Source organism: Amblyraja radiata, chromosome 5 (genome assembly GCF_010909765.2).
Source record: "Amblyraja radiata isolate CabotCenter1 chromosome 5, sAmbRad1.1.pri, whole genome shotgun sequence".
NCBI lineage: Eukaryota > Metazoa > Chordata > Chondrichthyes > Rajiformes > Rajidae > Amblyraja > Amblyraja radiata.
This window is the reverse complement of record NC_045960.1, coordinates 110,236,385-110,256,458: the sequence shown is the minus strand read 5'-3', so window position 1 is coordinate 110,256,458 and position 20,074 is coordinate 110,236,385. Positions and strand designations below refer to the sequence as shown.

The following is a 20,074-nucleotide window of genomic DNA, read 5'->3' as shown; positions in this document are numbered from 1 at the left end:
GTGGACTCACATTTCACTCATTCACGGCTTGTGGACAGTTCTGGACTCTCATTCATGGCTTGCGGGCTGACTGACTCACATCCGGCCTCCAGGGCTTTATTTTCCTCGCCCCCAGAAGGGGCGTTACCTTCATGGTGACTGACAGGCAAGAAGACCAATCTACTGATCTCACAATTTTTTAAACCTTCATAACTTTTCTAATATTCCACCGATCGGAACAAAGCTTGGAGCAGAGGAGAACGGTGAGTAAGGTGGCCAGAAAATCCTAGCGATATAGGGTACCGTTTTTGCGCAAATTTAAAAACAACGCAGACCGGAAGTGGTCAAGATGAGAGTTTTAGTAATAGTATAGCTAGATTCTTGATTAGGGGGTTACAGGGAGAAGGCAGGAGAATGGGGTTGAGAAGGTGAGATAGATCAGCCATGATTGAATGGCGGAGTAGACTTGATGGGCTGAATGGCCTAATTCTGCTCCTATCACTTAGGAGCTTGAGGAATTTCATTGCACTCTGGTACATACGACAATAAAACAACACAAATGTCACTGAGATTGCATTACGTGGGGTAAGAGACGTGGGTAAAACAGTAGATAATACAGAGAAGACAAAGAAATGCAGTCGTCTCCTTAGAGTGCTGTTATTGGTGTGGATACACAAGTTACACATGTGGAAAACATTCTGCAACCCAACACCAACATTGTTGGAATAAGAAGCGATTTTAATTATCGATTAAAAACAAAAATTTCAAAGCATAAAAACGTCAAATAAACAAATGCAACGTGTAGGCATTTGAAGGAAAGTTTCAGCGCAGCAAAGATCTGCTGAAAAATGAACCAAGCAACCAACGCACAGATTTACAGGTCTCCTCCACACCAACGATCCACAGCAAATGGGCAGGCAAGCTGCTGCCGTCACTGGTCCCATACAATGTCGCTTCTCCTCAGGGTCGTCTGCAACTTCTGCGCATTCCTAAGCAGCTGAAGGCTTTCTTGTCCTTTCTTCCCCTGCCCAGCGGACGTTTTTCGCGAAGGTTCGGCAGCTTTGGGAGGAGCCCCTTTCATTCCGTCCTCAGCTTTTGGCTGCTTCTTTGTGTCAGCGATTCGCCTTCGCACCTTCTTGGTTTTCAGGTTCAGCCGTTCCACCTTTGAAGAGAGAGACAATTGTCAACAATTTAAAAAAATCAACAACAAAAAAAATCACACGTTTGCCCTTCACTTAGTTTAGCTTATTATTATTTTCATGTGAACCATAGAAACATAGAAAATAGGTGCAGGAGGAGGCCATTCGGCCCTTCAAGCCAGCACCACCATTCATTGTGATCATCCCCTATCAATAACCCATGCCTGCCTTCTCCCCATATCCCTTGACTCCATTAGCCCCTAGAGCTCTATCTAACTCTCTCTTAAATCCATCCAGTGACTTGGCCTCCACTGCCCTCTGTGGCAGGGAATTCCACAAATTCACAACTCTCTGGGTGAAAAGGTTTTTTCTCACCGCAGTCTTAAATGGCCTCCCCTTTATTCTAAGACTGGTTCTGGACTCGCCCAACATTGGGAACATTTTTCCTGCTTCTAGCTTGTCCAGTCCTTTTATAAGTTTCCATAAGATCCCACTCATCCTTCTAAACTCCAGTGAATACAAGCCTAGTCTTTTCAATCTTTCCTCATACAACAGTCCCGCCATCTCAGTCTGAAGAAGGGTTTCGGCCCGAAACGTTGCCCATTTCCCTTCGCTCCATAGATGCTGCTGCACCCGCTGAATTTCTCCAGCATTTTTGTGTACCGCCATCCCAGGGATCAATCTCGTGAACCTACGCTGCACTGCCTCAATCACAAGGATGTCCTTCCTCAAATTAGGAGAGCAAAACTCTACACAATACTCCAGATGTGGTCTCACCAGAGCCCTATACAACTGCAGAAGAACCTCTCTACTCCTATACTGAAATCCTCTTGTTATGAAGGCCAACATTCCATTAGCTTTCTTCACTGCCTGCCGTACCGAGGCACAGTGAAAAGCATTTGTTTTCAAGACTATACATAATTACAGTCAATCCATCCACAGTGTACAGATACAGGGATACAACGAAGGCAGACACAACATGCTGGAGTAACACAGCGGGTGAGGCAGCATCTCTGGACAGTAGGAATGGGCGACGTCTAGGGTCGAGACTTGATCCGAAACGCCTGAAGAAGGGTCACGAGCCGAAATGTCGCCCATTCCTTCACTCCAGAGATGCTTCCTTTGAAGAAGGGTCTCGACCCAAAACATCGCCTATTCCTTCTCTACAGAGATGCTGCCTTTGAAAATACTAGGCTTGTACTCACTGAAGTTTAGAAAGATGAGGGGGGATCTTATAAAAACTTATAAAATTATAAAAGGACTGGACAGGCTAGATGCAGGAAAAATGTTCCCAATGTTGGGCGAGTCCAGAACCAGGGGCCACAGTCTTAGAATAAAGGGGAGGCCATTTAAGACTGAGGTGAGAAAAAACTTTTTCACCCAGAGAGTTGTGAATTTGTGGAATTCCCTGCCACAGAGGGCAGTGGAGGCCAAGTCACTGGATGGATTTAAGAGAGGGTTAGATAGAGCTCTAGGGGCTAGTGGAGTCAAGGGATATGGGGAGAAGGCTGGCACGGGTTATTGATAGGGGACGATCAGCCGTGATCACAATGAATGGCGGTGCTGGCTCGAAGGGCCGAATGGCCTCCTCCTGCACCTATTGTCTATGTTTCTATTAACATTCAGTGCAAGAAATGGCACTGAATCAGTCTGATTAAAGATAGTTCAAAGGACTCCAATGAGGTAGATGGGAGGTCAGGACCGCACTCAAGCTGATGAGAGTATGGTTCAGTTGCCCGATTACAGCACGGAAGTTGCTGGTCGGTGGGCCGAAGGGCCTGTTTCCAGGCACTGTATCTCTAAACTAAACTTTCACCTTCCAAATTGTGAACAAGAGGAGTAGATTTACGATCCGATAGAACTTTATTTATCCCAGGAGGGAAATTGATCTGGCCAGTCAACATATCGGGTGGACACGGTGGCGCAGCGGTAGAGTTGCTGCCTGGCAGCGAATGCAGCGGCAGAGACCCGGGTTCGATCCCGACTACGGGTGCTGTCTGTACGGAGTTTGTACGTTCCCCCCGTGACCTGCGTGGGTTTTCTGCGAGATCTTCGGTTTCCTCCCACACTCCAAAGACGTACAAGTTTGTAGGTTAATTGGCTTGGTATAAATGTACAAATTGTCCCTAGTGGGTGTAGGATAGTGTTAATGTGCGGGGATCGCTGGTCGGCGCGGACCTGATGGGCCGAAGGGCCTGTTTCCACCCTGTATCTCTTTTTTTTTAATAATCTTTTTATTAGAGGCAGGTACATATCATATTAAAAACATTTCATGTATATCATTCCTACATTACTAATATTATCGATTGATATTAACTCTGCTTCTAGTATTATTTTTTTTTAAATATATAGATAGAAAATAAGAAAGAGAAATAAAAAAAGGAAAAAGCATGGAATAATCTTCTAAAAATACAACATTGGAGATAAGCTCGTAAATTATAAAGTATAACTTTTCATCTAATCCTAAATTCGAGCTACAGTCATGTTCCCTTGCCGAGCCAGTCTGCCCCTTCAAGCAGTCAATAAATGGAGACCATATTCTGATAAAAAGTTCTTGTTTGTCCATTAAGACAAGTCTAGCTCTTTCCAAATGTAAGGTCTCCGACATTTCCACAATCCACATTTTAATTGTGGGGGTTATAGGACCTTTCCAAAATTTTAATATTAATTTTTTCCCAGTTATTATACTGTAGTCGATAAACTTTCTTTGGGTTGTTGTAAATGTTAGGCTTTGTTCTGATATTCCTAGTATTATTAGTTTTAAATCGGGATCCAATTGAGTGTTGACAACTTTAGATATTATTCTAAAAATGTCCGTCCAGAAGTTTTTGATTTTTAGACAATTTACGAATGTGTGAGTTCGGTCAGTCTCTAAATGTTGACATTTATCACAGAACTCGCCCTTTATCTCTAAACTAAACTAAACTAAACATGAAATTAAAGTGACGAGTGGAAAGGCTTGGGGAGATGTGCAAAGATTGAGGGGGTGGGGTTGGGTGGGGGTGGGGTGTAGTCAGTCTCGGCATGGGAGGAATAAGTAAAAACTCAGATACTCACATGGTCCTGGTGATTTTTGAGTTTGGAAATCTGGTCGCCTTTCTTCTCCATCCGTTTCACCAGACAGTCCAGCTCACGTTCCAAATCTTCACGGACATCGATGTCTTTGGTGCCTTGTATCTGTTCCAGCAGGTCCTGGTGCTCACTGCAAAGATAGAATGGATGAGGCACTTGCGCAACTGAGGTCACCCTGCAGATGGCTCACTTCAATAGCACCTCGTGTTCCGCTTGAGCAGTCTGCACCCCAGCGGCATGAACATTGACTTCTCCAATTTCCGGTAGCCCTTGCTGTCTCCTCCCCTTCTCAACTCTCCCTCAGCCCTCGGGCTCCTCCTCTTCCTTTCTTCTTCCCCCCCCCCCCCCCCCCCACCCTGCATCAGTCTGAAGAAGGGTTTCGGCCCAAAACGTTGCCTAGTTCCTTCGCTCCATAGATGCTGCCGCACCCGCTGAGTTTCTCCAGCATGTTTGTCTACATTTGTTTTGAAGGTGGAAATGTTCACCACTAGAGGGCATAGCTTTAATGTTTAGTTTAGTGATACAACGCAGAAACCGGCCCTTTGGCCCATCGAGTCCATGCGATCACCTCACGCTAGCACTATCCTACACACTATGGGCGTTAGAATCCAATTTACCTACAAACCTGTACATCAATGGACAATAGACAATGGACAATAGACAATAGGTGCAGGAGTAGGCCATTCGGCCCTTCGAGCCAGCACCGCCATTCAATGTGATCATGGCTGATCGTCCCCAATCAGTACCCCGTTCCTGCCTTCTCCCCATATCCCCCGACTCCGCTATCTTTAAGAGTATCTAGCTCTCTCTTGAAAGCATCCAGAGAATTGGCCTCCACCGCCCTCCGAGGCAGAGAATTCCACAGATTCACCACTCTAGATAATAACATTTTTCATCATCATCATTCTAAATGGTCCGCCCCTTATTCTTAAACTGTGGCCCCTGCTTCTGGGCGTCTTTGGAGAGTGGGAGGAAACCGGAGCACCCTGAGAAAACCCACGCGGTCACGGGGAGAACGTACAAACTCCGCACGGACAGGATTGAACCCGGGTCTCCGACGCTGTGGGGCAGCAACTCTACCGCTGCGCCACCGTGCTGCCCACGGTACATGGATATACAGAGAATGGTGGGAAATGGATCGCGTGCAGGCAGAGGAGATTACTGTATCTTGGCATCATGTTCAGTACAAGCATTGTGGGCCGAAGGGCCTGCTCGTCTGGTGTACAGGTCTATGATGTGCCGAAGGAGGAGGAGGAGGAGCCATCTTGGTGAACGGCTGCTAGCCAGCAGCCGTCCGTTTTAAATCCGTTTTTTTTATAGTTTTTACTGAGTCCTGTTTTTTGTTTGTAGGGGATATGGTCTTTTTAATGTGGGGGGTAGGTGTAAACCTAATTTCTAGGTCCCTACCTGGTCAGTGTGGCAGCTTCTTCTCCGGGCTGCCCGTCGATCCGTCCTCGTGGCCTACCTGCGGGCTTGGAGCGCCGTTTCCTGGCCTCGGCCTCGGCGGCGGCACAGCATTGGAGCGCTGGAGCGGAGCGGAGCGGGCGATGCCTTGCCTGGGTCGCCGCGCTGGAGCGACGCGCTGGAGCTCTGGCGAGCTGGACCGCCGAGAGCAACAACTCCGGGCTGCGGGCTGCGGGCTGCGGAGAGGCGGCGCCGACTTTATCATCGGGAGCCTGGGAGCTCCAAACCGGCGCGGCCTTGTCGGCTTCGGCAGCCGCGGGCTCCAACCAGGAAGCGGCCGTTCCAGGTGGCCCAGCCGCCGAAAGGACTCTCCCGACGCCGGGGCAAGACCACCCGGTGAGAACGGCCAGGGACATCGGGCCTCCGTAGAGGCAATTGCGGTGGCCTCAATAGGCCTGACTTTGGGGTGAACATGGGGTGGGGACTGGACATTGTGCCTTCCTCCACAGTGCTATCCACTGTGGGGGGATGATTTTTTTTTGTCTAACTGTAGTCTTGTAGGTCTGTGTCCAAGATGGCTGCCGTGAAGGGAGAGTGGACGCTGGCACGAATTGGTAGCCGCTGCTCTCTCTTCACACTGTGTTTTTGATTTTCTGTTTTTGGATTGAATTCTGTTTTTAATTTGTGTCTCTGTGATGTCTTTATTATTTGTTATATTCCGATTATATGTTATTCCGATTAAATGTCTATTATTGTTATGTCTGTATTCTTTCTTTATGTGCTGCACGGAGAGGACGCTGGCGCTGTTTGTTCGCCGCTTCTCCGTTTGCTATTGTCTGTTACTATTGTAAAGCGACTTTGAGTCTTAGAAAAGCGCTATAAAAATAAAATTTATTATTATTATTATTATGAAGGGTTACATAAAAATTAATGGCCTGAAACGTTTCCTGTGAACAGTACTCTGGCTCGACTTTAGATTTTACTTAAGAGATACAGTGAGGAAATGAGCCCTTCGGCGACAACCAGCAATCACCCTGTACACCAACACCACCCTCCACTAGGGTAGGGATAATTTTACCAAAGCCAATAAACTATAAATCTTTACAGTGTAGGAGGAAACCGGAGCACCCTGAGAAAACCCACGCGGTCACGGGGAGAAGGTACAAACTCCGTGCAGACAGCGCCCGTAGTCAGGATTGAACCCGGGTCTCTGGCGCTGTGAGGCAGCAACTCTACCGCTGCGCCACTGTAGGCAAGAGGGGCAAAGTTACATGGAGATGGGCAGGAAACGGGCTTTGATGGACAGGGACTGGCTGGGCTTCGTTCAAGGATGCAATCTTCGGGCTTCACAACGGAGTAATGAGGGAGGAGGGATGAAGGAGAGGGAGGAAATTAAACATACTTGACAAACCACAGATGTCAGGATTGTTTGTTATTGTCACGTGTACCGAGGCAGCACAGTGAGAGTATTTATTTAGCACACTACGCAATCGCCACCGTCGTCATCAATTTCATCTTCATCATCATCATCATCATCATCATCATCATCTTCATCATCATCATCATCATCTTCATCATCATCTTCATCATCATCATCTTCTTCATCATCATCTTCATCATCATCATCATCATCATCATCTTCATCATCATCTTCATCATCATCATCAACTTCATCATCATCATCATCATCATCATCATCTTCATCATCATCATCTTCATCATCATCATCAACTTCATCATCATCATCATCATCATCATCTTCATCATCATCATCTTCATCGTCATCATCACCATCATCATCGTTGACAAACATCAACGGTGCCTTACAATGCTACATACGACAGTGATCGCAACTTCTACTGAAGTGTGGATGACCATTGGCTCGCCAGGAGCTCATCCGCCCTTTGACAGGTCTTGTTTTAGGTCCTGTTGGGGGTCCACAGCCCCCTCCTCACCTGGCAAACCAGGTGGGTGAGACGGTTTAGTCGCCGACTATCCGACCATGAAGCGGGTAGCACGGGATTACATGGTACCCGTGGCGGGGGGAGGAACTCCCCCCCCCCGCCCCGCCCCCGAACTGACTCAATCAAATCTGATAGTACCATCTACAAATACAATCAAACCTAATAGCATGAATATTGAATTCTCCAATTTTAGGTAACTAATCCACAAACACCCCCCCCGACACCTATCCATGTTCTCCAGAGATGCTGTCCGAGCCGTTGAGAAGCTCCAGCACTTTGTGGCCTTTGGTCTACTTGGCTATAGTTTACCTCCCCAACCTTGTAGCTTAGTTTAGTTTAGAGATCCAGCGTGGAAACAAGCCCTTCGGCCCAACGAGACCGCGTTGACCAGCGATTCCCGAGCACTTACGCTACTCTTCGCACACTAAGGGACAATTTTGGGACGACAGATGGCACAATGGGCTAAGTGTTCGGCTGGCAACCGGAAGGTAGCCGGTTCGAATCCCGCTTGGAGTGCATACTGTCGTTGTGTCCTTGGGCAAGACACTTCACCCACCTTTGCCTGTGTGTGAATGTGTGTGAGTGATTGGTGGTGGTCGGAGGGGCCGTAGGCGCAGATTGGCAGCCACGCTTCCGTCAGTCTGCCCCAGGGCAGCTGTGGCTACAGAAGTAGCTTACCACCACCGAGTGTGACTGAGGAGTGAATGAATAATGCGATGTAAAGCGCCTTGAGTATTAGAAAGGCGCTATATAAATCCCATCCATTATTATTATTATTAATTTACACCGAAGCCAATTAACCTACAAACCTGTACGTCCTTGGAGTGTGGGAGGAAACCGGAGCGCCCAGAGAAAACTAATGGGGAGAAGGTACAAACTCCGTACAGACAGCACCCGTGGTCAGGATGGAACCCCAAGTCTCTGGCGCGGTGAGGCAGCAACTCTACCGTTGGGCCACCATGCTGCCTGCACTACAGCCACCAAGTTGGCATGAACATTGCAATAATATTGTGTGGGAAGGAACTGCAGACATCGAAGATAGACACAAAATGCTGGAGTCACTCAGCGGGACGGGCAACAACTTGCCCTCGTGACCACGCCACGCTGACCAGCGGGCTGCAGCTGGGTTTCGTACTCACAAGCTCATTTGACCCAACTCATCCTGCAACGCCACAAGGATCTCGGAGAGCCCCTCAGTCAGTGGGGAGGGCGGGGGAGAGAGGGATCCAAACTTCACACCCGCGCTATTAACCCTGCCGTTGCTGCAGGTCAGCTCCCTCGAATACTTCGCAGCCCTCTGATCGGGCAGCCTCGGCCTCCCGTCGTAGTGTTTCATCAGATGGAGCACGTTCTGTACATTAGCTGTGACGGAGTGGCTGGAGCTAATGGACTGGAACACAAAAAAAACAAAACAGCATCAAGAACAAGTTTTTAAAAAAAATGCAGCGTTTTTAGTTTAGAGATATAGCGCGGAAACAGGCCCTTCGGCCCACCGAGTCCACACCGACCAGCGATCCCTGCACATTAAAGGGCCGGTCCCACCAGCATGCGACCTGCATGCGGCGAGCGCGACCAAACCGGAAGCGGGGGTCGAGTGAGTAACGTGAAGTTCGAGCGAAGTCCGCGTACGGGGTCGAGACGCTGCGCACGCCCGACGAGGTGGTGCGTTTGGTGTCGAGGCGGCTGCGGGCCGGCAGGCTGTGGCCGCGCGGAATTTTTGAACACGGTCAGTTTTTCGGAGCCCCGCGCGATGTCGGGACCAGCTCCGCACAACTCCATACGGCTCCGGCGATCGAAGTGGGACCGGCCACGCGAGGCCCTACGGCTCAAGCGACCACGTTAGGTCGCGCTTGCCGCTTGGAGTCGCATGCTCGTGGGACAAGCCCTTAACACTTCTTCTTATCGAGCCCACACACCAGATTAGAAGTTGTCCAGCCAGAGCTGAGCACACTGCTCGGCATCTGCATACAATGGTGTCTGTCTTGTCGCTTCTGGTGCATGGTGGTGGAAAGATTGGTGGAAACAAGGGCCGCAACATGAACGCTCTTTCCTTGACCACACATTAACCACAATCCTACACACACACGAGGAACAATTTACAATTTATACCAAGCCAGTTAACCTACAAACCGGCACGTCTTGAGAGAGAGCTAGATAGGGCTCTTAAAAATAGCGGAGTCAGGGGATGTGGGGTGAAGGCAGGAACGGGGTACTGATTGGGAAAGATCAGCCATGATCACATTTAGCGGTGCTGGCTCGAAGGGCCGAATGGCCTACTCCTGCACCTATTGTCTATTGTCTTTAGAGTGGCGGAGGAAACCGGAGCACCCGGAGAAAACCCACACGGTCACGGGGAGAAGGTACAAACTCCGTACAGACAGCACCCGTAGTCAGGATGGAACCCGGGTCTCTGGCGCTGTGAGGCAGCAACTCTACCGCTGCGCCACCGTGCCGCCCCTCTTTGAACAAATGTTTAGTTTCTGTTCTACGTCCAAAAAGCAGAACAGAGCGGCGGCGCAGCAGTAGAGTTGCTGCCTCACGGCGCCAGAGACCCGGGTTCCATCCCGACTACAGTTGCTGTCTGTACGGAGTTTGTACGTTCTCCCCGTGACTGCGTGGGTTTTCTCTGGGTGCTCCGGTTTCCTCCCACACTCCAAAGAAATACAGGGTTACGAGTTCATTGGCTTTGGTAAAATTGTGCGTAGTCCCCGGTGTGTAGAAGAGTGTGAGTATACGGGGTGATCGCTGGGCGGCAAGGACTGCTCCCGCAATTTATCTCTTAAGTTTAAAAGTAAAAATACTTCCTCCTTTGGGTTTAGTTTAGAGATACAGCATGGAAACAAGCCCTTTGTCCCACTGGGTCCGCGCCGACCAGCGATCCCCGCACACTAACACTATCCTACACCCACTAGGGACAGTTTTTACATTTACCAAGCCAATTAACCTACAAACCTGCACGTCTTTGGAGTGTGGGAGGAAACCGAAGATCTCGGGAAAAAACCCACGCAGGTCACGGGGATAAATGTACAAACTCCGTATGGACGGCACCCGTAGGGAGGGTCGAGCCCGGGGCTCCGGCGCTGCATTCGCTGAAGGCAGCAACTCTACCACTGTGTGACAATGTGCAGGGAGTGGATGAGAAAGTAGGATAACACAGAACTAGTGGGCTTGTACACTCTGGAGTTTAGAAGGATGAGAGGATATCTTATTGAAACATATAAGATTGTTAAGGGTTTGGACACGCTAGAGGCAGGAAACATGTTCCCGATGTTGGGGGAGTCCAGAACCAGGGGCCACAGTTTAAGAATAAGGAGTAAGCCATTTATAACGGAGACGAGGAAACACTTTTTCTCACAGAGAGTGGTGAGTCTGTGGAATTCTCTGCTTCAGAGGGCGGTGGAGGCCGGTTCTCTGGATGCTTTCAACAGAGAGCTAGACAGGGCTCTTAAAGACAGCGGAGTCAGGGGGATATGGGGAGAATGCAGGAACGGGGTACTGATTGTGGGAGGATCAGCCATGATCACATTGAATGGCGGTGCTGGCTCGAAGGGGTCGAATGGCCTACTCCTGCACCTATTGTCTATTGGAATAATCCTGGTTGCTATTTGGAGTAGGTGACCGAGTGTTGCTAGCATAAAGTGGCCTGTACCACTTGGCAATTTTTTCGGCAGCTGCCGGCATCATTGACTAACTTATCAGGTCACCGAAAAATTCACGGCGTGTCGACGTATAGGCGCGCGGTGGTTTTTTTTCCAAGCGTTGCGACATTTTTTTTGTCGCCGCTGGATTTTCAAATGTTCAAAATCTTTTGGCGACACTGATATCGCCAAGTGGGACAGGCCCTTTAGTTACTGATGTTGAGGAATGCATGTGAAAGTAGACACAAAATGCTGGAGAAACTCAGCGGGTGAGGCAGCATCTATGGAGAGTAGGAATTGGCGACGTTTCGGGTCTTCGACCCGAAACGTCGCCAATTCCTACTCTCCATAGATGCTGCCTCACCCGCTGAGTTTCTCCAGCATTTTGTGTCCACCTCCGATTTTACCAGCATCTGCAGTTCTTTCTTTAACGAATGCATAACGAAAGGCAGATCATTCCCAAGATTATTCCTAAATCTCCTCTGGACCCTCTCCAACACCAGCACGTCCTTCCTCAGACGTGGTGGCCAACAAACTCACTCTGCCAGCAACGAATGGAAATTCGGCTTGTCCTGGCCACTGACGAGGCGAGGAGCACATCTCCTTCTGCAAAACAAAGAGATGTAATGGTGAAAGAATTCAAATGAATAGTCCGCAAGGCAACAACTCTACAGCCATCAGGCTATTAAACCCCAACAACAAATAAGCTCTGAGCTCTGAACTGCAAAAGACTATATTATTATTTGTTATTTGTACTATATTTGTTATTTATTGGACTTTTTCTTTTTTTTTTCGCCGTTATGTACAATGTTTACATATTCATATATTCTGTTGTGCAGCAGCAAGTAAGAATTTCATTGTCCCATCCGGGACAAAAGACAATAAAGAGAGACCTAGATAGGGCTCTTAAAAATAGCGGAGTCAGTGGATATGGGGAGAAGGCAGGAACGGGGTACTGATTGTGGATGATCAGCCATGATCACATTGAATGGCGGTGCTGGCTCGAAAGGGCCGAATGGCCTACTCCTGCATCTATTGTCTATAACACTCTTGACTTCTGCGCCACTGTGGGTTGGAACGTTGGAGAGTTGCGCCAGAGACCCGGGTTCGATCCCAACTACGGGTGCTGGCTGAACAGAGTTTGTACGTTCGCCCCGGGACCTCGTGGGTTTTCCCCGGGTGCCCCGGTTTCCTCCCACTCTCCAAAGACGTACAGCTTATTGGCTTTGGTAAAATTGTCCCTACCCTAGTGTAGGATGGTGTTAGTGTACATTTAGTCTACTCCACAGCAAAATCCCCTCAAGGTACGGCTACTTTGGAGAGGTTCTGCTCCTCTCTCCAAAAACCTCCTCTCTCACTGGCCGCCCTTTGTGATTCCTCCTTCCCTCCAACTCTGTCTCCGCCTCTTCCTTTCTTCTTCCTTTGTTTTATTTGTGGGGTCGGGGGAAACTTTTGTTCAATCTCTTACCTTGCCGGAGATGCGATTGTTTTCCGGATCGTATCTCCGGTCGCTCTGCGGCCTAACATCGTGGAGCCGGAGGCCTTGCTCGGGACTGACTTTGAGCCCCACCGTGGGGCCGTGGACTTACCATCGGAGCCGTTCCCTTGCCTGGGATCGACGCTACAACCACGGCCTGCAGACTTTAACACAAAGCAGCTCACAGTCTCGGGTTGAGACCGACATCGGGAAGCTCCAAAAGCCACACAATGTTCGACTGGCCTCGACCCGGGTACTCCTGCCGGCTACGGGAGTCAAGATTGGCCCGTCAACGGAAGGTTAGAGGTCCTCAACCGTAGTAGTACAAGAAGGGAAGGGATTGAACTTTTTTTTGCCTCCACGGTGAGGCGACTTTTTCCATGTCGCCTCCCCCGTGGCCTAACATCGAGGAACGGTGCGGCCTTTCCCGGAGACACGCCCGGGGCTTCAGCTGCGGACGCAGAGTGGACTCTTGTCACGGAGCGGGCGAGCCCTCGCCGGGGGTCGACGGAGGGGACGTTCCGTTCGCTGGCCCGCGGCAGCCTGAAGTCGCGGTCTGCAGAGCTCCAGCCAGCGCGCCGTCCTGGGCCTGGGATCCCTAGTTGGGGACCCGGGAGGAGGAGAAGCTCCGACAGCTGGCCTGCGGCCAACTTCTACCGCGGGCACGGCGGGGACTTACCATCAGGAGCGGGGTCCCTCGCCGGGGATCCCTGGAGGGGGGCTTCGACCGCCGGCCTGCGGCCTAAACCAACTTGAAGCCGCTGTCTCCAGTGGGGAGGCACCGATTCAGGACTTACCTGGACTTTCACTCACCTGGACGCCTGCAGCGGCAGCTGCGGAGGGTTGAGGTCCCGACCACGGGGGAAAATGGAGGAGGACTGGCCAATTTTTGTGCCTTCCACCACAGTGAAGAATGCTGTGGTGGATGTTTATGTCACATTTTTATTGTGTTTTGGTGTGTTCCTTTTTATTGTACCGCTGCTGGCAAATTAATTTCACTTGCACTTTATGTGCAAGTGACGAATAAAACTGATTGTATTGTAAAATGTATTTTGTGTGTTTTGCTGCTTTTTATTGGTGTGACTGTATGGCAAATCAAATTCCTTGTATGTTGCAAAATATACTTGGTTTTAGTCTCCCCTCAACCTCGGACCTGCTACAGAACACAATCCATATTTGTCCAACCTCATTGAAACTAACACCCCCCAAATGTAGGAAGCATTCTGCCGAATCTCTGCTGTACCCACTCCAAAGCCCCCACATCCTTGCAGCATTGGGGTGACCAGAACCGCATGCAATACTCCAAACGCTGCCTCGCCAAAGTGCTATCATCTACAACACGACTTCCTGACTCTTGCGCTCAGTGCCATAACCAATGAAGGCAAGCATACCATAAGCTTGCTTGACCATTCTCAAGCATCTACAGTTAGTTTCATTCAGAGATACAGCGTGGAAGCAGGTCCTTTAGCCCATCGAGTCTGGGCTGACCCACGATTAGTTCTATCCTATGCACTCGGGATAATTTTCAGGAGCCAATTAGCCGACAAACCTGCACGTCGGAGGAAACACGAGCACCTGGAGAAAACCCACCCGGTCAGAGCGAGAACGTACAAAGTCTGTACAGGCAGCGCCTGGAGTTGGGATCGAACTCTGGTCTCTGGCGTTGTGAGGGCAGCAACTCTACCACTGTGCCAGAGACCCGTGCCGACCTTTCAGGGCAATAATTTGCTCTTTGAAGAGTTGCTTGCAGTATTTTGGAAACCAATTCTTAGAGCAGTTAGTTACATTGAAAGCCTAGATTTCGTTAAAGCCCATTAAGATACAAAGAAGAACATTACCACAAACCATGCCTTGCATTCCATGACAAGTGTTAGTGCACCACTTAGAATTCATGAATTATTAAATTGCAATTAACTATTTACAAAATATATTTGCCATATATCCCACCTTCACAACACCTTTCCTTTTCTTCACTTTGGTTTTCTTTTTAGCAGAAGTGGATCTCAGAAGTATTCTGTTTATTTCAAGTCCAGTTTGTAGCTAAAAAAGAGAGAAGCATTACAAAATAAAATTAAAAAAAACAAAAAAATTATGCTTCCTAAAAAGAAATGCACTGATAATCTAAGCAAAACACAGAGTGCTGGAGTAACTCAGCGGGTCAGGCAGCATCTGTGGAGAACATGGATAGGTGACGTTTCACAGAGTGCTGGAGTAACTCAGCGGGTCAGGCAGCATCTGTGGAGAACATGGATAGGTGACGTTTCACAAAGTGCTGGAGGAACTCAGCGGGTCAGGCAGCATCTGTGGAGAACATGGATAGGTGACGTTTCACAGAGTGCTGGAGTAACTCAGCGGGTCAGGCAGCATCTGTGGAGAACATGGATAGGTGACGTTTCACAAAGTGCTGGAGTAACTCAGCGGGTCAGGCAGCATCTGTGGAGAATGTGGATAGATGACGTTTCACAAAGTGCTGGAGGAACTCAGCGGGTCAGGCAGCATCTGTGGAGGGAATGGGCAGCACGGTGGCACAGCGGTAGAGTTGCTGCCTTTCAGCGCCAGGGACCCAGGTTCCATCCTGACTACGGGTGCTGTCTGTACGGAGTTTGCACGTTCTCCCTGTGACCTGCGTGGGTTTTCTCTGGGTGCTCGCATGCTCCAAAGAAGTGCGGATCATATTGAATGGTGGTGCAGGCTCGAAGGGCCGAATGGCCTACTCCTGCACCTATTTTTCTATATTTCTAGGGACAATTTACAATTTTACCAAAGCCAATTGTACCTAGAAATATAGAAAAATAGGTGCAGGAGTAGGCCATTCGGCCCTTCAAGCTAGCACCACCATTCAATATGATCATGGCTGATCATCCAGAATCAGTACCCCGTTCCTGCTTTTCCCCCCATATCCCTTGATTCCTTTAGCACCAAGAGATAAATCTAACTCTCTCTTGAAAACATCCAGTGAATTGACCTCCACTGCCTTCTGTGGCAGAAAATTCCATTGGCAGAGAATTCCAAACCCTAGTGTGTGTAAGATAGTGTTAGTTTGCGGGAATCACTGGTCAGCGCGGACTCGATGGGCCGAAGGGCCTGTTTCCGCGCTGCATCTCTTAACTAAACGATGTTTCACGGTGGGACCCTTCTTCACTCCGATCAGCCCGAAGCATTGCCTGTCCATACTCTCTAGAGATGCTACCTGACCCAAGTTACTCCAGCACTTTGTGTTTTGTTCTGGATTGCAGCATCTGCAGTTCCTGGTCTCTGCACCGATGCTCTGTGCCTAAAATAACACGCGGGCTAATTCATTGCAAAGAAAAGCCTTGCAGAAATCAGCAGTTATTTTTGAAACTAACAAAAACATAAATTTGACAGAGAAAGCATTTTAATTCCATAATCTAAACAAGGAGGCAGTCGCAGATTTGCCACATATGATTATTCGCTGGAGTAAGTACTTCCATTCACACGATCCTATCCACAGGGGCGATGGCTGCCCTGCCGGCAGTCTGTTCGTTTTTTCTTTCTTATGTTTAGTTTGTTAAAAGTTTTGTTTTAATGTTCTTCGGTTTGTTTTATGTGGGGGGAGAGGGGGGAGGGGACCGGATCACATTCACCGGGCTCTGCGGCCTTCCATCGATGGAGTTGGGAGCCGCATCGCGAGGCGCAGACTTAACATCGGAGCGGATCCCTTGCCTGGGAGCGCTCCCACCTCGGCCTGCCAACTTACCATCAAGGGCTCGCAGTCTCGGGAGAGGCTAGTCGGGAGCTCCAACGCCGCAGAAGGTTCGACCAGCCCCGACGTGAAGTTCGATCGTCCAGCGCATGGGAGCTGACATCCCCCCTGATGCAGGAGCTGATCGCCTCGACACGGAGGGCCAAAACGCCGCCGGCTATGGGAGTCAAGATCATCCCGCAACGGAGGCTCGAGGCCCCCGACCGAGGAAGAACTAAGGAAGAGACTTGAACTTTATTTCACCTTCCACCACAGTGAGGAATGTGTAAGAGTCACAGTGGTGGATGTTCATGTTGAAATGCATTTTTGAGTGCTCTGTTGCTTTTAATTGTATGACTGACCTGGCCAAGTGAAATTCCTCATATGTTGCCAAACACACTTGGCGAATAAAGTGCGATCCTAATTCTGATTCCATTCTCACTATCCTATCCACACGAGGGCCAATTACCCTAGAAACCTGTACGTCTTTGGAGTGTGGGAGGAAACCGAAGATCTCGGAGAAAACCCACGCGGGTCACGGGGAGAAGGTACAAACGCAGTCGGGATCGATCCCGGGTCTCTGGCGCTGTGGGGCAGCAACTCTACCGATGAGCCACGGCGCTGCCAAATTCATGGGGTGATGGTAGCTCGAGAGGCCGGGGCACACGGCACTGCACTCGACTGACCTGAGCCGCTTTGTCTTGGATGAGTTTACGCTGATGTTCTTCTTCCTGAAGTTTCTGTTCGAGGTCATTGATTTTACTCTAAAAATTGAAAAACATTTATAAGTTCATAAGTCATAGTAGCAGAATTAGGCCATTCGGCCCATCGAGTCTACTCCACCATTCAATCATGGCTGATCTATCTCTCCCTCCCAAACCCCAATCACCGGCCTTCTCCTCCCCATAACCCCTGACACCCGTACTAATCAAGAATCTATCTATCTATCTCTCTCTGCCTTAAAAATATCCACTAACTTGGCCTCCACAGCCTTCTGTAGCAATGAGTTCCACAGATTCACCACCATCTGACTAAAGAAATTCCTCCTCATCTCCTTTCCAAAGGGACGTCCTTTAATTCTGAGGCTGTGCCCTCTGGTTCTGGACTCTCCCACTAGTGGAAACATCCTCTCTACCCAGGTCTGTCATTATTCAATGGGGTTCCCCTCTTCCATCTAAACTCGAGTGAGTCCAGGCCCAGTGCCATCAAACTAGAGAGTACAGGCCCAGTGCCATCAAACTAGAGAGTCCAGGGCCAGTGCAGTCAAACTAGAGAGTACAGGCCCAGTGCTGTCAAACTAGAGAGCACAGGCCCAGTGCTGTCAAACTAGAGAGCACAGGCCCAGTGCTGTCAAACTAGAGAGTACAGGCCCAGTGCAGTCAAACTAGAGTATAGGCCCAGTGCTGTCAAACTAGAGAGCACAGGCCCAGTGCTGTCAAACTAGAGTCCAGGCCCAGTGCAGTCAAACTAGAGAGTACAGGCCCAGTGCAGTCAAACTAGAGAGTACAGGCCCAGTGCTGTCAAAATAGAGAGCACAGGCCCAATGCTGTCAAACTAGAGAGTACAGGCCCAGTGCAGTCAAACTAGAGAGTACAGGCCCAGTGCTGTCAAACTAGAGAGTACAGGCCCAGTGCAGTCAAACTAGAGAGTACAGGCCCAGTGCAGTCAAACTAGAGAGTACAGGCCCAGTGCTGTCAAACTAGAGTCCAGGCCCAGTGCAGTCAAACTAGAGAGCACAGGCCCAGTGCTGTCAAACTAGAGAGCACAGGCCCAGTGCAGTCAAACTAGAGAGTACAGGCCCAGTGCTGTCAAACTAGAGAGCACAGGCCCAGTGCAGTCAAACTAGAGAGCACAGGCCCAGTGCTGTCAAACTAGAGAGCACAGGCCCAGTGCTGTCAAACTAGAGAGTACAGGCCCAGTGCAGTCAAACTAGAGAGTACAGGCCCAGTGCTGTCAAACTAGAGAGCACAGGCCCAGTGCTGTCAAACTAGAGTCCAGGCCCAGTGCTGTCAAACTAGAGAGCACAGGCCCAGTGCAGTCAAACTAGAGAGCACAGGCCCAGTGCTGTCAAACTAGAGAGCACAGGCCCAGTGCTGTCAAACTAGAGTCCAGGCCCAGTGCTGTCAAACTAGAGAGTGCAGGCCCAGTGCTGTCAAACTAGAGAGCACAGGCCCAGTGCTGTCAAACTAGAGAGCACAGGCCCAGTGCTGTCAAACTAGAGAGTACAGGCCCAGTGCTGTCAAACTAGAGAGTACAGGCCCAGTGCTGTCAAACTAGAGAGTACAGGCCCAGTGCCATCAAACGCTCATCAAACGTTAACCCAATCATCCCCAGGATAATTCTCGTAAACCTCCTCCGGACCCTCTCCAACACATCCTTCCTCAGATTTACAGCGGTAAGAGTGTTTTTTTATTAAAAACAATAGATTAGGAATTGATTTAGGTGAAAAATATAAGGGAGAACGTACAAACTCCATACAGACAGCACCCATAGTCAGGATCGAACCCTGGTCTCCGTTGCTGCCTGCTATGTCGCCCCTAGGCCACTGTGCTGCCGCATACCATTAATTTAGAGATACAGCAGGGAAACAGGCCCTTCGGCCCAACAAGTCCTCGTGGACCATCGATCACCTTGCTCACACTAGTTCCATGCCATTGCACTTACCCCTGTATCTGTACACTGTGAGCGGCTCGATTTGTAATCATGTATTGTCTTTCCGCTGACTGGTTAGCACGCAACAAAAGCTTTTCACTGTACCTTGGTACACGTGACAATAAACTAAACTTTAGCATTTTATTACTACTTACTTCAGCCCTGGTTTGTGTTGCGTTAACTTTTAAACACTCTTGTTCGAGGATGTCCAGTTTCTCAAGCTTTGCTTGGAGTTCTGCAAGGTCCCAGTTCCGATCCATCTGCAGCGAGTCCTGGAGGTAAAGACCAAACATTTACTACAAGACACGTCAGGGGAACAATGAAGAAGGGTCCCAACCCAAAATGTCACCCATCCCTTTTCCCCAGAGTTTCTGCTTGACACGCTGAGTTACTCCAGCACTTTGTGTCTACCTTTGATATAAACCAGCATCTGCAGTTCTTTGTTTCTTCACTAGATTTAAATCTTGGTTCTCCATCTGAAATGATGGTCTCCTTTTATAAAAGTGGAAAGGATTCTGATAACGGTGAAAAAACTAATACTCAAATTTCAGAAACAGACATCTGTCCCTACTCTTAAAATGTGGATTACAAACATGTCTGAGATGCTACATCTTGAAAATATTAGACTTGTCAGCAGAAAAACCAGAGCATTTTTCGAACATCATGGACACCATTCATTGATTTATTACAAGGATAGTAATGGTACAACACAACTTTGGAGTGAAATCTAATTACGGGTTGGGTGATGGGTGGGGAGGGATGCGAGGCAGGTGTTTTCTTCCTGTATGATGTCATATGCCGCTGGTTATATTTTTGTACACTGCTTCAAATAAAACAATAATTTAAAAAAAAATAACAGTGGAAAGGAAAGGTTCACAGGGATAAGGTGCAAACGTGGGCAAATGGGACTACCATGATGGGCCATCTTCATAAGTTATAGGCCATTCAGCCCATCAAGTCTACTCCGCCATTCAATCATGGATGATGTATCTCTCCCTCTCAACCCCAATCTCCTGCCTTCTCCCCATAACCTCGGACACCCGTAC

The 20,074-nt window shown here is 49.1% G+C and overlaps 1 protein-coding gene across 1 annotated transcript in view; it reads right to left on the bottom strand.

The window, feature by feature from the left end:
* Positions 1-608: 608 nt before the first annotated feature.
* Positions 609-20,074, bottom strand: part of cep57l1 (centrosomal protein 57 like 1) — a 35,332-nt gene continuing 15,866 nt past the window's right edge. The window contains exons 5-12 of the mRNA XM_033022095.1: positions 19,184-19,300; positions 17,063-17,140; positions 14,596-14,713; positions 14,223-14,248; positions 11,737-11,802; positions 8,698-8,948; positions 4,176-4,320; positions 609-1,141 (exon numbers count right to left, since the gene is read on the bottom strand). Coding sequence (XP_032877986.1) covers positions 911-1,141; positions 4,176-4,320; positions 8,698-8,948; positions 11,737-11,802; positions 14,223-14,248; positions 14,596-14,713; positions 17,063-17,140; positions 19,184-19,300 — 1,032 coding nt within the window. The 3' untranslated portion in view covers positions 609-910. The remainder of the gene's footprint in view (positions 1,142-4,175; positions 4,321-8,697; positions 8,949-11,736; positions 11,803-14,222; positions 14,249-14,595; positions 14,714-17,062; positions 17,141-19,183; positions 19,301-20,074) is intronic.